Source organism: Ambystoma mexicanum, chromosome 7q, assembly GCF_040938575.1.
Source record: "Ambystoma mexicanum isolate Mex_15411 chromosome 7q, UKY_AmexF1_1, whole genome shotgun sequence".
NCBI lineage: Eukaryota > Metazoa > Chordata > Amphibia > Caudata > Ambystomatidae > Ambystoma > Ambystoma mexicanum.
Window position 1 is genome coordinate 303,700,452 of NC_090941.1, and position 17,462 is coordinate 303,717,913.

A 17,462-nucleotide genomic window follows, 5' to 3' on the forward strand; every position below is an offset into this window, starting at 1 on the left:
AGATCCCGCCCCGGATGGAATCGAGGGAATAGTGATGTACAAAAGTATGTACCGAAGCCCAGGTAGCTACATCACAGATGTTACGAATAGGAACACCCCTCTGCAGGGCAGTAGAGGCAGCCATACCCCTGGTAGAATGGGCCCGTAAGCCGACCGGTGGGTCCTTACCCGCCAAGCGGTAACACTCAGATAGCCAAAATAATCCAGCGAGACAAAGTCTGTTTCGTCACAGCCTGTCCCAAACGCTTTCCAGCGTAACCAATAAAAAGCTGATCGTCCACTCTGACCCGGGACATGCGTGAAATATAAATGCTTAACGCTCTCCTAGGATCAAGCCTATGGAGCCTCTCCTCTTCCTTACCAGGATGTGGAGGAGGATAAAATGCCGGAAGAACAACCTTCTGGCCTAAATGAAATTCCGACACCACCTTTGGAAGAAAAGGACGACGAACTCGAAGGACAACCCTGTCCTTATGAAACACTGTGATGGGTGGCTTAACTGAAAGTGCCTGTAACTCACTCACTCACTCTGCGAGCGGAAGTGACCGCAACTAAAAATACAGTTTTCAGAGTTAACAGTCTCAAAGGGCATGAATGCAAAGGCTCAAACGGAGCACCCATCAGAAACTTGAGAACAAGGTTCAAATCCCAACCGGGCACCTGGAAAGGTGACGGAGGGAACACATTAGTGAGCCCTTTCAGAAACTGAGAAATTAAAGGAATTTTAAAATAGGAACACTCTTCAGACGAGCGCTTAAATATGGACAGCGCCACCAGGTAACCTTTAATGGTACCCACTTGAAGGCCCCTCTGGGCCAAAGAAAGCAAAAAAGACAGAACCATGGGAATTTCACATGCAAAAGGATCCACATTCTTAACCCTGCACCAGTCGCAGAAATTCCTCCCAACGGCAACGGTACAGGGACTTTGTTGCGGGCCTTCTGGCCGAAAGCAACACCTCCATCACGTCTTCAGGGAGGTCCCAATCCTTATTCCTCAACCTTTCAGAAACCAAGCGTGAAGGTTGAGGGACCTGACCTCTGGATGGAGAACCTGACCCCCCTCCCGTGAGAGCAGATCGTCTCGGTAGGGAAGACGACATGGAGGGCAGATGGACAAGTCGAGAAGGTCCGGGTACCACGTCCTCCGGGCCCACGCCGGAGCAATGAGGATCATCCGGGGACCGAACCTCCGTAACCTCCGCAGTACCTGCGGGATGACGGGTACTGGAGGAAACGCGTACAGCAGTGGGAATGACCACTCCATCACAAACGGGTCTCCTAAGGCTCCGTTTGGAGGAAATTCCCACGAGCAGAACCTCTCGCACTTCCGGTTGACACTGGATGCGAAGAGATCCACTTGAGGGGTCCCCCAAAGGGCGAAGATCTCCAGGAGAATCTCCTGAGCCAACTCCCACTCGTGAGAGATCACGCTCTGCCTGCTCAGAGCGTCCGCCGTCTCGTTTTCGTCTCCTGCCAGATGAACTGCCGAGATCGAAACTTCCTGCTGGATTGCCCAGAACCAGAGCTGCATCGCCTCCCTGCACAGAGGAAGTGACCCTGCCCCCCCTTTTTGTTGAGGTAGTGCATGGCCACTGTGTTGTCCGTCAGGATCAGGACATTCTTTCCTCGCACGGTCGGCAGAAAAGCCTTCAGGGCTAGCCTGACAGCCCTCAGCTCCAACAGATTGATATGGAGTCTGGACTCCGACGGAGACCAACGACCGCTGACTGTCAACTCGTTGGCATGAGCTCCCCATCCCGTGAGGGATGCGTCGGTCACGATTGTCACCTCCGGCCAGGGCAGCCAAAATGGAGCCCCCCTCATCAGATTACCTTCGTCGGCCCACCACAGAAGGTCCTGGGCGACCGAATAACGGCACCTGAACAGGGTCCGACATCCTGCCGGAGGACTGAGACCACTGGAGCTTGAGTGCCCATTGCAAAGATCTCATCCGCAACCTGGCCTCTGGCACCAGAAGAATGCAGGATGCCATGAGGCCGAGCAGTCTCAAGAACTCGAAATCTGGGAGAGTCTGGGCAAGTTGAAACTTGTGCACCATCTGCTGAATGTGGTGAGCCCTCACCTGGGGAGGAAAACACTGCCCCAGGGACGTGTCGAGCACCGCTCCGATGTACTGGAGCCTCTGAGTAGGTGTCAAATGGGACTTCTTTAAGTTGAGGGAGAAGCCCAGCTTGTGGAGGGAGTGGCAGGTGACTGACAGATGATCCAGGACTTGCTCAGGAGAGCGCGCCCTGATCAACCAATCGTCCAGGTAGGGGTACACGTGAATCCCCCCTTTCCTGAGGTGCGCTGCCATCACTACCATGAGCTTGGTGAAGACCCTCGGGCGGAGGTCAATCCGAACGGCAGGACCCGAAACTGAAAGTGCGAGTCGCCAACCGCAAACCTCAGGTGGTACTTGTGCTTCGGTTGGATCGGCACATGAAAATAAGCGTCTTTGAGGTCGAGAGACACCAACCAGTCCTGTAGTTTAAGGGCCTGGAGGACTTGAGAAAGAGTAACCATCTTGAACTTGTCCTTCCTGAGGATTTTATTCAAACCGCGCTAGTCCATGATGGGTCTCAATCCCCCGTCTTTCTTGGAAATCAAAAAATAAGGGGACTACCATCCCTTGTTCCTCTCCGCTACAGGCACCAGTTCTATGGCGCCTTTTTCCAGCAGGGATTGAATTTCCGGCGCAAGGAGCGGATCCGGACTCCTCAAAGAGAGATTCCCCAGTGGATTGTCTTGAGGCCTCTGCCGGAAAGGAAGACAGTAGCCGTGGGTTATGATCTCCAGAGCCCACACATCTGAAGTAATGGCGCGCAAGATGCTGCGCCAGCCTTCCCACAACCGGCGAACCATGGGACATGGCCTCATGACTGAGTTGAAGCGGCTGCGGCGTTGCCTGAGGGCGAAGAGGCAACAGCCCGAGCGGCCTTGGCACCTTGAGTACCTTGTTTTCCACCTCTGGCAGTAGCATGCAGCCAATCAGTTTCCAGACCAGGCATAGCAAAGAGGAGTCCATCTTTAGACACATGGACCAGAAAGATTTCACAGCAGATGTAGGAGCTGCAGGCTAATAGTTGTCTAGCTGTGACAGCCAGACAGTTCAGCAAGAACAACCAAAGGAAGATTCCAGCAAGGGATTCCACCTGCAAAGTGATGCAAACAGTAGCCAGGTTTGGGGGCCAGCCAGTCAGGTTGGCCCTAAAAACTGCCAAACACAAAAAACACTCCCACACATGATGTAGTTTGAGAACTCTGGGATACTTCAAACCAGTCTACATCGGCTTAACCTCAAACTGAGGATGCTTGTGGGCTCAGGATTGAGGTAATGTCAAAAAAGCTATTTGCAGCTCATGATGTATTTAAAGAAGTAGTACTTAGAAAACACATTAGTACCCAAATGGCTACCATGTCGGCACACTTTGCAGTCCCCTTCACATGCACACTAACACAAACAGCCACGCCCCTTTCCCCCTGCCAGGCAAACCAACCTCATCAAAGACACAGCCTTAGAACCACTCATACCACCACCTCCTCCTCTCCACACGCACATCCATTCACTCTTCTCAACAATTGCAACATCATCATCACACAGGTACTCGTTAAAAGGTTCTATGACATTTCATCGCGGGATGTTTTTTCGCTGGGTTTTTTACAGCGGATTTTTCAATAAAAAAACTCATCACATTTACATTTTTTTATTTAAGGGGGGGTCCCCCCAAAACCCCTTCCACTTGCATTTATGTGATCCCGAACACCCACACCTCAAATATCTGTTATTCCAACCCCCTCAAAAAATTCGATGAATTTTATTTCGTTAAATAATTCGCTGTAAAATAACCTGTGAAAAAACATCCTGCGATGAAAGGACGTTATACCAAATAAAATTGCCCCCTCAAATCATAAAGATTCTACAGCCACCACAATATACTATGTTGAAACAGCTCCCTCCTCTCTCTCAAGTCGGAAGCCAGACACCTGGAAAAAGCATGGCAAAATAACCCACGCCCCGCCAGCAGAACACCACTCAAACTCTGCCGCAACAAATACAGAACAGCCATATGCAAAGCCACCCATTACCTCAAAGAATTCCAATCTGCCGCCAATCGTACACAGAAACTATTCAACATTATCAAATCCCTCTTCAAATTGCCATCCAATGCCGTATGCAAGCTCCCTGATGGACTACTTGAACACCAAAATACACAACATTAGGCAAGCCCTCCCCTCTTCTAATCCCAAACGTTCCAACACATGGGACACCTTATTCCCCATCGACACACCCTCATCACCCTTACTACCTAAACAAAACCTGCATGCATGCCCAACTCAAGCTGCATCAAATTGCATCACCACCCTTGCTCTCCACTGGCTTAATATCATCACTTCCTGTCTACAGGTACTATTTCCTCGATTTTCAAAATTGGACGAATTCACTCCTCCTCAAAAAACCATCTCTCAACCCCCAGAACACCCCCTGCAAATTACCACCTCATCAATATCCTGCCATACCTCACCAGAATCATGGAACACTTTGTCACTATACAACTGCAACAATACATTCCCACTAACAACGTACTCAACCCCTTCCAATCTGGCTTTAAACCTGTACACAGCACTGAGACCGCTACACTTCACATCCTCGATGACCGCCACAACATCACTAACAAGGACACACAGCATTACTTGTGCTCCTCTACCACTCTGCAGCCTCTGATACCATCGACCGCACCATTCTCTCAACATCCCATACCACAGGATTAAACTCTCAGGCACCGTTTTCGACTGGCTTACCTTCTTCCTTACCACCAGGACATACTTTCTCTCCATGCCACCTTTTCGATCCAACCGCACAGCAGTAAGTATGGGGTCCTGCAATGCTCCTCCCTGTCTCCTCTCCTCCTCTTCAGCCTATATGTTGAATCCTTTGAACAGATCCTTCGCACACACAAGAATTTCCACCAATACGCAGATGACACGGAAATATCCTTCCAAATCTCATCCCCCTCACAACTCCACATCCTCAAAAGATGTCTCCCCACCATCACCACCTGGATAACCACCCACTTAGTCGAGCTCAATTTTTCCATAACAGAATACCTGCTCATTTGCCTCCTCCAGACACAAACCTGAACTCAAACTCACCCCTGGAACAAATAACTCACCACGGCCACCCCATAGGTATCCCTCTCCACAGCTGTCAAATCCCTTGGCTTTATTATCAACCACCACCTTTCCTTCACACACCACATAACTGCTGTCACCAAAACATGCAACCTACAACTACACTTCCTTCTAAAGATCAGACATTCTTCCTCCTAATGATTTCTGCGACGCAGCCCAAGCACTGGTTCTGTCCAAGCTGGACTATGGCAATACTCTCCTTGCTGGATTCCCAAGCAGCACCCTTGCACCCCTGCAAGCCATACAAAACGGAGCAGCCAGACTTAATCTCCATTTACCAAAACATTCACACATCACCCTAGCTTTCGCTCCGCTCCGCTGGTTCCTCGTACCTGAAAGAATTGCTTTCATAGCCTTGCACCATGAAACCCAATCTTACCTTCACAACAAACTCATCACCCACACAAACCTCAGACAAGCAAGCCAGCATCGCCTACACATTCAATGCGTGGGCATTTAAAGTGAGCCCTCGGCTGATAACACCCGAGCCGGCCACCGGAGAGGGTCCTAAGGCCATTTGCACCCCAGGTTACCAAAGCAGCAAACCAGGGTGCTAAAAAAAAAGGATTTCCCTTCCTACAATGGGATGTGCGCGGCATCCCGTTGTATGAAGGAAAATCCTTTACCAAGATGGCCACCATGGAAAGGGAAGGCGGGGCTCTGTACATACCCCCTCTTCCCTTTCCATGGCGGCTGTTCTGCGCAGAGAGTAGGGTGTGGCGTCGAGTGCCGGCGCGGCCGCAATAAGGTAAGTTGGGGGTGGGGAATTACAAATTCAAAAAAGGGGAAAGTCGGTGGGGGCAAGATGGCAGCGGGGGAGCCGGCTGTCAGGTGGCTTGGAACATGGGCTTACACCGGCAGTTCAAGCCTGTGTTCCTAGCCACCTGATTGGTTGGCTCCCCTCACCTGGGTGCTAATGCATGCGAAAGTAAGCATTTACCAACTGGGCACAGAGGGAACGGAAAGCCTACCTCTTTACATTCACGTTGCACCCTCCATCACCACTTTCAGAAAGAGCCCCAAAACATACCTTTTTCCCCACACATATTCCCACCCCTCCATCTTGCCACTTGTCTTTCCTAATCTTTATGGGGGACAGCTAAGAACACTGTAGCAGAAACAAGCTGCTTCATACAAACAGGGTAGTGGACAATGTTTTTATAGTGGTAGTCAGGGCTGGTTATATTTGGGACAGGATAGACTTACAATAGGGTGTTTGGAGGTTTTCACCAGTGATTTAGGTGGTCTTCCCTTCCATCACCAACCACCAAAAAATTAGGGCCCTGGCGCTTAGGACCGCCAAGTAATGTGTGTTCTAATCTGATCTATATGAAGTGGCATAGCCCTGCTCTTGGAACAGGGACAGTCTCTGGACCTTGGTGAAGCAGCAGAGAAAACTCTGCTTTGTTATTCTGAACCTGTGATACTGTCTTGTTTCGATAAGCTGCCTGTTTGCCTTTCCCGTATGGACCCTATAGGCGTTACTGTCCCCCCCACAGCTGTTGTAAAACTAAATAAAACCATAAGAAACTACATAAAGGGCTTATTTACGTTGTCTGTTCATCCCCCAGCTGTGACAGTTCACATTTATTGTTGTTATAACTAACTTCAGACTCGAAAATGGGAGTGGTAAAAGTAAACAAAGTTTTATTTTTTCTCTGTTCACAGGTTACTTCTTTACTACGACGCGTTTTACCCGAGGTGACCCCAACTCGTCTGGCCAGTATCATTGGTGTGAAAGCGCTGCCACCAGCAGATATCAGTGACATTATACACTCAACAGAGAAAGGAGATTGGAATAAAATGGGGATCTTGGACATGTTCTTGGGATGCATTGCAAAAGCACTCACAGTGCAGCTGAAGGCCAAGGGTACAACTATAACAGGAACAGCCGGCACTTCAGCAGGAAAGGGTGTCACCACAGTTACGCTGCCAATGATTTTTAATTCCAGGTACACAAAACAATCTTGTCCCTCATGTTAAACTAAAGCACAGAGACTTGGATTTCCTTCTTATGCATAGTTAATCTTTGACCTATACGCAGAATGGCTAAAATCTAGGACCATTTAAAAATTGTCACCGTCTAAAGACACTTACCTCACTTTGTTTGCAATATTGTAAATAATAATATTGTGTGCTAAACTCGTGAGATGAAAGCATATCCTTTGTACCAACTCCCATATTTGATCTTTCTTAGTGAGGGATTAGTTAATGTGACGATGATGATAAACCAGGCAGACGGGACGTTTATATTAAGGTTGTATACTTATTATATATGCTGCATAAGGATTGTGTCCTCCCACGTATTCCTCATCTTATGATAATTATCTCTTGAGCTGCTTCAGCATTTTTTTCGACAGGGGGCACTGTGTCACCTCATCGAGTCGATGTCCCTCAAGGGCCTCTGTTCGACTGTCAACGTCATCATCAGTATAAATAGCGCACGCAGCGGCAGTTGAATTCAGTTCTGTTTTTCCACGCTAATGCTTCGAGAGAATTACGGCGCACTTCGGTTCTTTTGTGAATAACTAGTTTTTGGTTTCGAAAATTCTTCTTTGTCGGCACCATCGACGCCTAAGTCGGGCTTCAAGAAGTGCCAAGACTGTGGATCGAAGATCACTGACCCACCGCGTATGTCTGTGGTGCCTTGGTTTTGGGCATCGTACCTGCGGCTCCTGCCAGGCGATGACCGAAAAGGCTTTTGAGGAGCGTAAAAGTAAATTGGCGGTTGGGAGATGATTAAAGATGGGAATCCATGTAAACGCACAATGTTTGTCGGCAAGCATTCGGTAGGCCTTTTAAATCAATGAGGTGCGCCATTTTGGTTAGAAGGTCTACAACTACCATAATGGTATTGTATCCATTGCAAGGAGGGAATTCCGTAATGAAATCCAGTGATATCGTATGCCATGGAGCTGGTTGTATGAACAATGGGTGGAGTAACCCTGGTGGTTTCGTTTTTGAGGCTTTGTTGCGGGCATACACATCACAAGTTTTTACATATTGTATTACATCTGATCGCCCGGTCAGCCACCAAAAATTTCGAATTTTTGCCAAGGTTTTGGGGATTCCAGGATGACCTGCTGTTATTCTCTTTCCTGAGTGAAATGTTCAAACAATCTATCTGTAATAAAAACACCAAATGGCCCCTTTAAGTTACTTGATTTTGGGAAGCATGTTCCAAGATTTAATTTTGTCCAGCTTTTGTTTTACATAAGACAACGAAGGATTACCTTTGGACACCAACATGTGTGTTAAAATGCATTGAGTTAAGGTCTTCCTAAAGTTAGACCATGCTGTTGTCCACAATTAAATCAGTTCAAGGTATAATTCATCCTCAAGAAAGGGGAGCCCAACTTCACTGTGTACCGCACATTTTGAAAGTGATTAGAGCGAGGTATCACATGGGATGAATTGCTATTTTTAGGTTTTGTAATTAATTAAATGGGTGGATGCCTCCACTTTCCTTTCTTTTTATATTCAGAGTAATGACACATTTGAAAGGAAATTATTAATTTGTGTTAAAATATTTAATGCAAATTGAAATTTCATGAATCGTTATGAGGTATGATCACATTGAGCTATTTATATTTTAAAAATGTTCGCCCACACTACTTAAAAATGTACTACCTTTGAAGGCATCATGAAGTAAGACACAGACAACTAATTCAATTTTCTAATTAAAAGCTTTATTTTACTCCTCATCATGGTCCAGACCATGTAGATGAAGCAGCCCAATCAAAGGCGGCAGGAGGAGGGCTCTGGGGCACACAGGGAAAGCAGTCCGCATCGGACAAAGGCGGCAGCCATTTTAATATAGCAAAAAGAGCCAACATGCAGCATCAGCCCCACTGGGCTTACCTAGTGTTGTCTGTGTGGCGGCCTCGCAGAGATCTTGCTGGAGGCCGGAATGAAGGGGTTCAGCCGCAGCGCCAGGCTTGCACCGAAGAAGAAAGGTCAGACAGGCGAGTTGAGGGCCTACTGAAATTGCCTGCAGAATGCAGACCCAGTGGTATGTTCCACTGTACAAAAAAGCAAAAATCAAGATCACAGCAACTGATAACCCTGTGCACTTTTTTATGCTTCTGTACTCTTCAGGTATTTGCCAGCACAGGTTTACCTGCAGTTCTTTGGGCTCCTGTATCTTGGACCAATACTCATTTCACATTCTTCTTGTTTTTGGCTTTTTTGCAACTTTTGTCTCACACGATTCACTCTGTGGTGTTCAACCCTTTGCACCAACTTGCTTTCACTTCATTCATAAGTGCTCATCACTTTCTTTTGTCTTGTGCTGTATTAAAATATGCTCACATCTTTCAGTTAGGTTGATATTCAACAATGCTTGTCACAACTTTCAAAAGTACTTGTAATACCTTGCAGCTTGTTCAGTATTCAAAAACACTTGGTTTGGCCTTTCGTAGCCCTTGTACTCGCTTTCAGTTTGTTCGGCATTCAGGCATGCTTGTTCAAGCCCCCGCAGCGCCCCGTTCTGAGTGTTACCTTCTTTGCACTCAACGGTGTGTGGCTGCTCCTTCAGGCTTCTCGGTTCTGCCTCCCGGCTTCTGTTTGCTCCGCCTTTCCTCGGTGGAGCCACAGAGAGCAAAGCTTGCCGTCCTCTGCAAAACGTAGAGCTGCTCTTCCCCAGCGGTGGCTAACGAGAGCACATCTTGCTCTCTGAGACCTGCGGCGGTAAGGAGGCTTCTGTGTCCCACAGCTCCTGCTGTGGACAACAGGCAGAGAGGACAGCAGGCTTCTCGACCCTCCCATGGCCAGCCTTGGCACCAGTGTCTCTTTCGCACTCCTGCTCAGCACGGCTTCCCTTCAGCTGGTTCCTCTTCAGCCTGCTCCGCTTCTACAAGCCGCATCCTTCTCTCCGGGCAGTCTCTCTCCCACTATTGGGCGGTCACCATTCTTGTAGACCTGGGACCTGTCAAATGTATGCAAGTGTCTTCACTCTAATTGCCTGACTATGGAGAAAACTATTATCGGGACATGCCTGACTATTACCATTGAACTTAAGACCTCTACCTCGTCTCAGTACCGAAGTGACCTGAATGAATCATAGTGTGTTGACTCCTAGTGGTTTCCTCATCGCCCAAGTCTTAAAGTGAAATGGTTGTGGGGCATTTTGGGCAGAAGAAGGGGATAAAGACTGATAGTATCCTACAAAGGCAGGGGGAATATAGGGTTCACTTTGACAAGGGAAAGGGGGATACTATGTCTCACCCAAAGACATCCTCTCCCCACTCCCCAAGTTCCCACCACCCAGGTGATCCTCCCTCGCATATTCACCTCCGGGATCCAAAAGCGATGACCTTTGCCTGGCCACCTGAGAGGAGGACCACGGGGGAGATGAAGTGAGGACGCCCTCGGGCTTCTCACATACCTCAATATATAATAGTATATAATAACCTCAGTATAATAAGGCAATTGTGAACCCATGCCCTTCTTGAGCATGAATTGTGAATTGCATTTGTGAATCAATACAAATATTAACAATAAATGACTCCTCAAAAACTAATGACATACATAAATCGTGACACTCAAAGAAAAAAAGCTTCTTTTTTTTAACCAAACATTTTGACATCAATACATTAAATCTGTCACCATAAATCAAAACAATACATGGAAATAAATAATCATCATTATGAAAAGCTTGTTCCTAAAGGCAGGTCAAATTATAATGATTGTGGGAAATGCTCATCATTTGTTAAAAGAGGTAGACTACCTTAGACCACCACCTTCTATATGTGGACACATGTCTAATGTTGTAGAGTCCTTCATAAGTGCTAGTTTTGATAAATGGATTAGTGATTTCTAAAGTAACGGCAGGCAATTATCGATCAGTTGCCCACCTACCAGTCAAAGGTAGGAAACTGGACACAGTTTGTGACTACCTGAAGCAGTTTCCCGACAGAAAAATCAGATCAATTTCTGCGAGTGCGTATGAACCTTTAACCCACAAATGAGATCAAATCAATTTGAGGTTTATCGCAGGAAAATCATGGTTGTCACTGCAACGACGAATCCAAGGTGGAAACCTTGACCCATTTAATACCAGTATGTGCAGCACTAAAGAACACCCGAACAAAGCACTTTAGACCACTTCTGTCTGAATTTCTGAGCTCCGATTCAGAAGCTCAGTGGAGGTCTCTCATTGATGGACGAAAAGTAAAACATGTAATTGTCATGGTTAATTTCTTGGCTGAAGTATTGCCAGAGGGGGGTGTCTTATGAGCGATCGAGACCCTTAATGACCACTAACACATTTACTTTTCTTTTTGCTTCTCTCCTCCTTGCTTCGTCTCCTTTTCAATTTGGTGACGTGAACTGCACTGTACTCAGTTTTATCTTGTTGTTAAAAAATTGTTGTTTCAGTTTTAATGCAAAGTTATAAATTTAAAAGAAAATTACTAAAGTAATTATGATTGGGCAATCACAGAGCCAATATCAGCTGCTCTACACAACCGGCAGGCGTAGCCATTGTGCGGAGGCTGGGAGCAAAGGCCAGCTATCCTCTCTGCAGCAAGCCACAGAAGTCCAGATGCCTTGAGGGACACAGCAGTGTGCCCTCCTCCAGCAGTCAACACGGGACGCGACCCGCGACAAGATGGCTTCCACAAACACCTCTCCTAACCTGGGTGTTGCACCAGGCAGCCTCCCTGCATGTGATTGGGCAGCCAATATCAGCTGCACTACACAACCTGCAGGCAAAACTGTTGTGCGAAGGCCGGGAGCAAAGGCCAGCTATCCTCTCTGCAGCTCTTTGCTGCTTGAGGAGAGAGACGCCAGAAATCGCCTCACCCTAGGTTCTTCACGCCCACATAAGGCAAGGTAAGCCCCTTGCAGCAAACTGTACCCATGGCACCTATGCCTGTTGCACAATGGCCTTGTGAGGGTGTTTTGCCAAAGGCATGTGCCACTACCTTGCCCAACTCAATTCCTACCCTCAACTCCCGCATTTAGACGCTGCATATCCACGCACATCCCCCTGGCCCCATCACAACCTGCAGCCTCACTCCCCCAGATCTACCCAGACAGCAGGCAACCCTATGGGCAACTGCACAAGTTAGCAGTAACCAAGCAGCCCCGGTTCCCCTGGCACCTGCTAGCGCATTGACCTTGCGACCTACTGCGGGGAGACCCTCGCAACACCAAGCATGTACAAAACCGCTGCACTATACCGCAAGCAAAGTGCATAGTTGCCACCCCCTCGCATCCAGGCCCCAACTCCAAGGCCGTTCAGCACCCCAGCGCCGATCCCAAAGCTCCTCCTCGTATTATGCATCCACTGCCAGCCCAAAACAAAGCCATGTCAACCAGGGCCCCTCTGCTACAACTCAACCCATCCAAACTACAGGGAAATCTGAGTCTTCTCGCGTTACCCAAGCGTACAAACACTCCTCATACGCCACCCTCTTGGGTCTCTTGACTACTGCCCTCAAACTCCCAGCTACGCATCAGAACAGCGGCAACCGCCCTGTATTCTCTCCCTGCCACCACCATTACCTGTAACAAGCACCTCAGAATAAGAAACCCAACTAAAAACCCTCACATTATACTTCAGAGGCCAAGGATCCTACCACAAACCCACTCAAATGATGCCCTTGCCCGCGAGTCCCGCTTTCAGGTCAGAGGCTGCCAGCCTGAAAACATACAGCCCCCCTATCTAGCCCACAAGGCCTTCCTAACCCAAAGAAAGCACAACAACACAATCCACCATCTTAGACACACATCTACCAAAAACGTACGCTATGATCCCAGAATCACCCAAGTACAGGAAAATCACTTGCCTCCTAGACTGACAGAGCTCCTAATAACCAACATATAGCTGCCCCCAATCCGCAGCTTATCCACGCAGCAATCATCAATGAAAGATCGCTCCATGCGCACGCGTTAGACATAAATGACCTCATCACGTCCCAGAAACTAGACCTCTTAGCCATATCCGAAACCTGGCTCCATCCTGCCTCGGGCCTTGCACTCTCTCTGAATCTACCAGAAGGATTCTCCATGCTCCAGCAGGATAGAACTAAATCTAGGGTGGCGGCATTGCCCTTATCCACAAAGACTCCCTTCAAATGTGACTCTCCCTTCCACAGTAATAAAACAGTGAACTTCTCTCTCTCAAACTCATATCCTCCCCCTCGGGCGATATCACCATCCACATTATTTACAGACAACCCGGCCCACCTACTTCCTTCGAAGATGAACTTCTATACTCCATAGGCACCAACATCAAACATAACTATAGAGTCCTATTTCTAGGAGACTTCAACCTAGGCCACCTTGACCCTCTCGACATTACCGCAGCTTCGCTTGCTAAAGATGTCACAGACCTAGGATTCACCAACCGAGTTTGCGTACCCACCCACATCAAAGGTAGATCTCTGGACTGGATATCTGACCTCAACGGCTAAATATCCATCACATCCAACTCCCCTCGCCCGTGGTCAGACCCACCATATCATATGTTTCTCTCTCCCATTGCTGAAACCTCCTCCTCTCAATCCTACAAATCTACCCCCCTTTCTTGCTTGAAGCTCCAGAAACATTACCAAAGACGCCATTGCACCCCTTCTTTCCCCCTTGCATCAGACCACACACACTCTTCACACCCAGATCTCCTAGCCAACCACTACACGGCTTCCTTCATCAACAGTTAACTCGGCTGCCCACCTCCTCCCTAGAAAAGCCAAACCTATAAGTCACATCAACTCGTGGTTCTCCGCAGACCTCTCGGCCCTACGCTCAAAGAAGAGATCGGAAAGTATCTGGAAGAAAAACCCCTCCACCACTACCAAAGCCATATTTACTAGCCTAGTCAACGAATACAAGATGGCCATCATTGAAGCCAAAGCCACGCATACAACCTAAGGATATCTAACGCCAACTCCAATGCACTAGAGCTCTTTAAAATTCTTAGAGAACTAGAAACCTGGTATGCTCTGCCCAATACCGTATCACAGATGAAACCTGGTGTGGCAGCATCCAGGATGGGATGCGTGCCAAAATTGCAGCCCTGCAACTCAAAATTGCCAAAAAACAAGCAGCAACCAACCCTACCAACTTGCCTACTGCCACTAGGTTGTATCATTCCATACCAACCTCTAAATTCAGAAATGTAACCCCAGAGGAAACAGTGAAGCTACTCAAAACACTGAAACCATTGAGGTGCGAAGGGGATGTATGCCCAGCCATGATCATCACAGACTGCACTGAATCTATAGTCCCATTCTTTTTTTAAAAAAAAGTTTTTATTAACTTTTACCACAACCAATGAACACATAAAACAAACTTAGCGGTATGTGTTATACATTTTACGTAACTTGTATCATATTTAAACCATAGCCGCTGCTTACCCTTTACCCCCCCGAACATGAGCCTACTCCATTTCGCTATCCGCCGTTATATCCTCTAGGGATGTTCCCTCTTCCGTGTCTTGGGAGGTATCATATCCGCTTGGGCTTATCTGAGTGGACCCAGACAATGTGGCCACTAAGTGCCTCCAGGCCGTCAATGTATCTGCCTCTCTTCCCCCCTCCACCCCCCCCTCTATTGGCTGCTTCAATCCATACCGCCGTTTCGGTTTCAGCCCACTTCTTGAGATCATTCCACCAAACCTCTACTTTTGGACTGTTGCATGATTTCCAGTCCATGGTAATTCTGCGCTTAAACAGTATGTAAGCCAGGTCTTTAAGTTTACCCACATGCTTTAGCTTGTGTGGTCTAGGGAACCCCCACCATACATGCCCACACGACTTCACATCTAGCGTGATCCCTTTCTCTGTCAGGCGGGCGGTGGGCCACTTCTTCCCAAAATTTACCAATTTCCGGACATGCCCAGAACATATGTCATCCCAGCATTCACTTCTCCACATTTGAGGCATATTTGTATTTCTGCGTTCTTAAATCGGGCTATCCTCTGGGGGGTCATGTGAGTTGCATATTGCTGGATTTGTTGCAACCTTGCATTTCTGGACACCTTTTTATGGTACGTACCTCTGAGCCTTTTCCCACTGTCCATCATTCATGCTTCCTCCCACCTCCTCTTCCCAATCTCGTCTTAGCTGGGTCACTTCCTTCCCCACCCTAGTCATCAACAGTTCGTAGATTCGGTAGACTATAGTCCCATTCTTAACCAGAATTATCAACACCTCCTTTGCCTCCTCCTTTGCCTCTAGCCAAGTCCCAAATAGCCCAAAAGAATCCTGTGTGCGCCCACTATTAAAGAAACCCTCATTCGACCCACTCTCCCTGAACAACTACAGCCCGATTAACACAGTACCGTTTTTACTCAAGATCCTAGATGGGGCAACATACATTCAAATTCCGGCCTACTTAGAAGCCCATCATATTCTAGAAACTCACCAATCTGGCTTTCGTCCAGGGTATGGCACTGAATCGGCCCTCTTGACCTAACAAGGCAACTTGACTCCCTAAAAGATGAAGGCAAACCAGCCATCATCCGGCTCCTGGACCTCCTCAGCGGCCTTTGACCTGGTCGACCATAACAGCCTCACCCTATGCCACCACCTCACCTCATCTGCCAACTTCTCGTCGGAAGCCTAATGCTGGATCAACTCCTTCCTTACCAACAGATTCACAAGAGTTTTCTCAGACATGGACAGTGCGGCCCCTATCCCCATCCCTGCAGTCAGGGTCCTGTGTTACCCCATCCCTAAACAATACTTCACCAAACCCCCGTTCGACCTCCTAGTCTCCTTGGTTATCTCGTACACCAACTACGCTGACAACACCCAAATCCTCCTCCCCTATCCGGTTCCCACCTAGAGGACACCCTGACCATCAACAAAATCTACTCTACCATCCAAACCTGGATGACAAGCAACCACTTATGCCTCAACAATTAGAAAACCGAGATTCTACTTGTGGGCTCACCCTCCCTGCTCTAAAAGCTAGGAGGGGAATTCACCTCCTTCCTCATTTATGATATCCAGATTCCAATATCTGCCTCAGTAAAAACCCTGGGGTTTCATCTTGATGCTACCTTCTCCCTCACCAAGCAAGTGAACGCAATCGCCTCTTCGGCCGCCTACACAACGAAACTCATTAACGCAGCCAGATACTTCCTCTCCCCAGCAAGCTGCCTACCCATCACAAGAGCTATTATCGGAGTAAGACTTGACTATTTTAACGTCCTTCTCGCTGGTACTTCGCAACGTAATCTAGAGAAACTCCAGGTCATACAAAACAATGCTCTTCTAGCAGCTCTGAATATATCCAAAAGAGACCACATCTCTGACACCAGGAAAAAAGTCCACTGGCTACCTATCTGGGAATGGATAATATTTAAAACACTCCATCACGCACAAATGCCTCTCTCACACTGCCCAACAATACTTATGCCGAAAGATTGAGAGAGCCACGTCCACGAGACGAGTAAGGACAAGGTATGCCAATCGACTAAAGAAGCCGAAGACAAAAAGGTCATGAGGAGCAGGTTCCAGTTTTCCTTCAGTTGCAGCAAAACATTGGAACTCCCTTCCGCCCGAACTGAGAGCAGAGACCTCCTACTGGCCCTTTCGGAAAGCCCTTAAAACCTGGCTTTTTGCCCAACAGGTTTACCCTTCTATTTGACACCCTGGTCATTCTCAATTCACATCAATATGCCTAAATGTAACCAGTTGCAACAGCACCCTGATGCCCTTGGGCGCTTTACAAATGTAAACATTAAATAAAGTCCACCCATGGTAGGACTCTAGGAGACTCACTCTTAGATGTACAGGGCTCCAACTTTTCGGTTTGGCCTGAACTACCCCAATGGTTTTGCAGCTATGGTCGAGCAGTCAGGCTTAGTCTAAGGGAAGAGGTCTGTAGCTGAGTACAAAAACCTTCCAGCACACTTCTAGTCAAGGAAACACACACTGTAGTTCTATAAAAAAAATGTGTTCATTATATATACTAGTACAATGTTAAAACCATTCCAGTTCAGATAAGTAAAAATAGTTCACACCAATAGATATAAACATTAGATATTTGCTGTTGAAATACTCCGCTAAATAGTAGACCTTTGGATGAGAAACAGTTAAGTATCAAGAGTAGCTTTAGGTTAGCAAATCATTCATGAACCAACATGTACTAAACAGCAATACTGGTAAATTAGATAACTTTCTGTAGGCCTAAACCTTAGAAGTGCAACCCTATCTGGGGAAATAGAGTTTCAAAAGTCAGATGGAAGCACTGGGGGACCAGTGACACGTGTGCGGCAGAACAAATGGAAGGCAGACACTGTCAAAGTTGTCA

At 47.5% G+C, this 17,462-nt stretch overlaps 1 protein-coding gene across 12 annotated transcripts in view; it reads left to right on the forward strand.

The window, feature by feature from the left end:
• The window catches only part of MYCBP2 (MYC binding protein 2), a 3,160,061-nt gene that overhangs the window by 2,937,702 nt on the left and 204,897 nt on the right, over nt 1-17,462 (forward strand). For all 12 annotated transcript variants that reach the window (XM_069639721.1, XM_069639717.1, XM_069639718.1 and 9 more), the window contains one exon: nt 6,864-7,147. In XM_069639721.1, the coding sequence (XP_069495822.1) occupies nt 6,864-7,147 (284 nt within the window). The remainder of the gene's footprint in view (nt 1-6,863; nt 7,148-17,462) is intronic.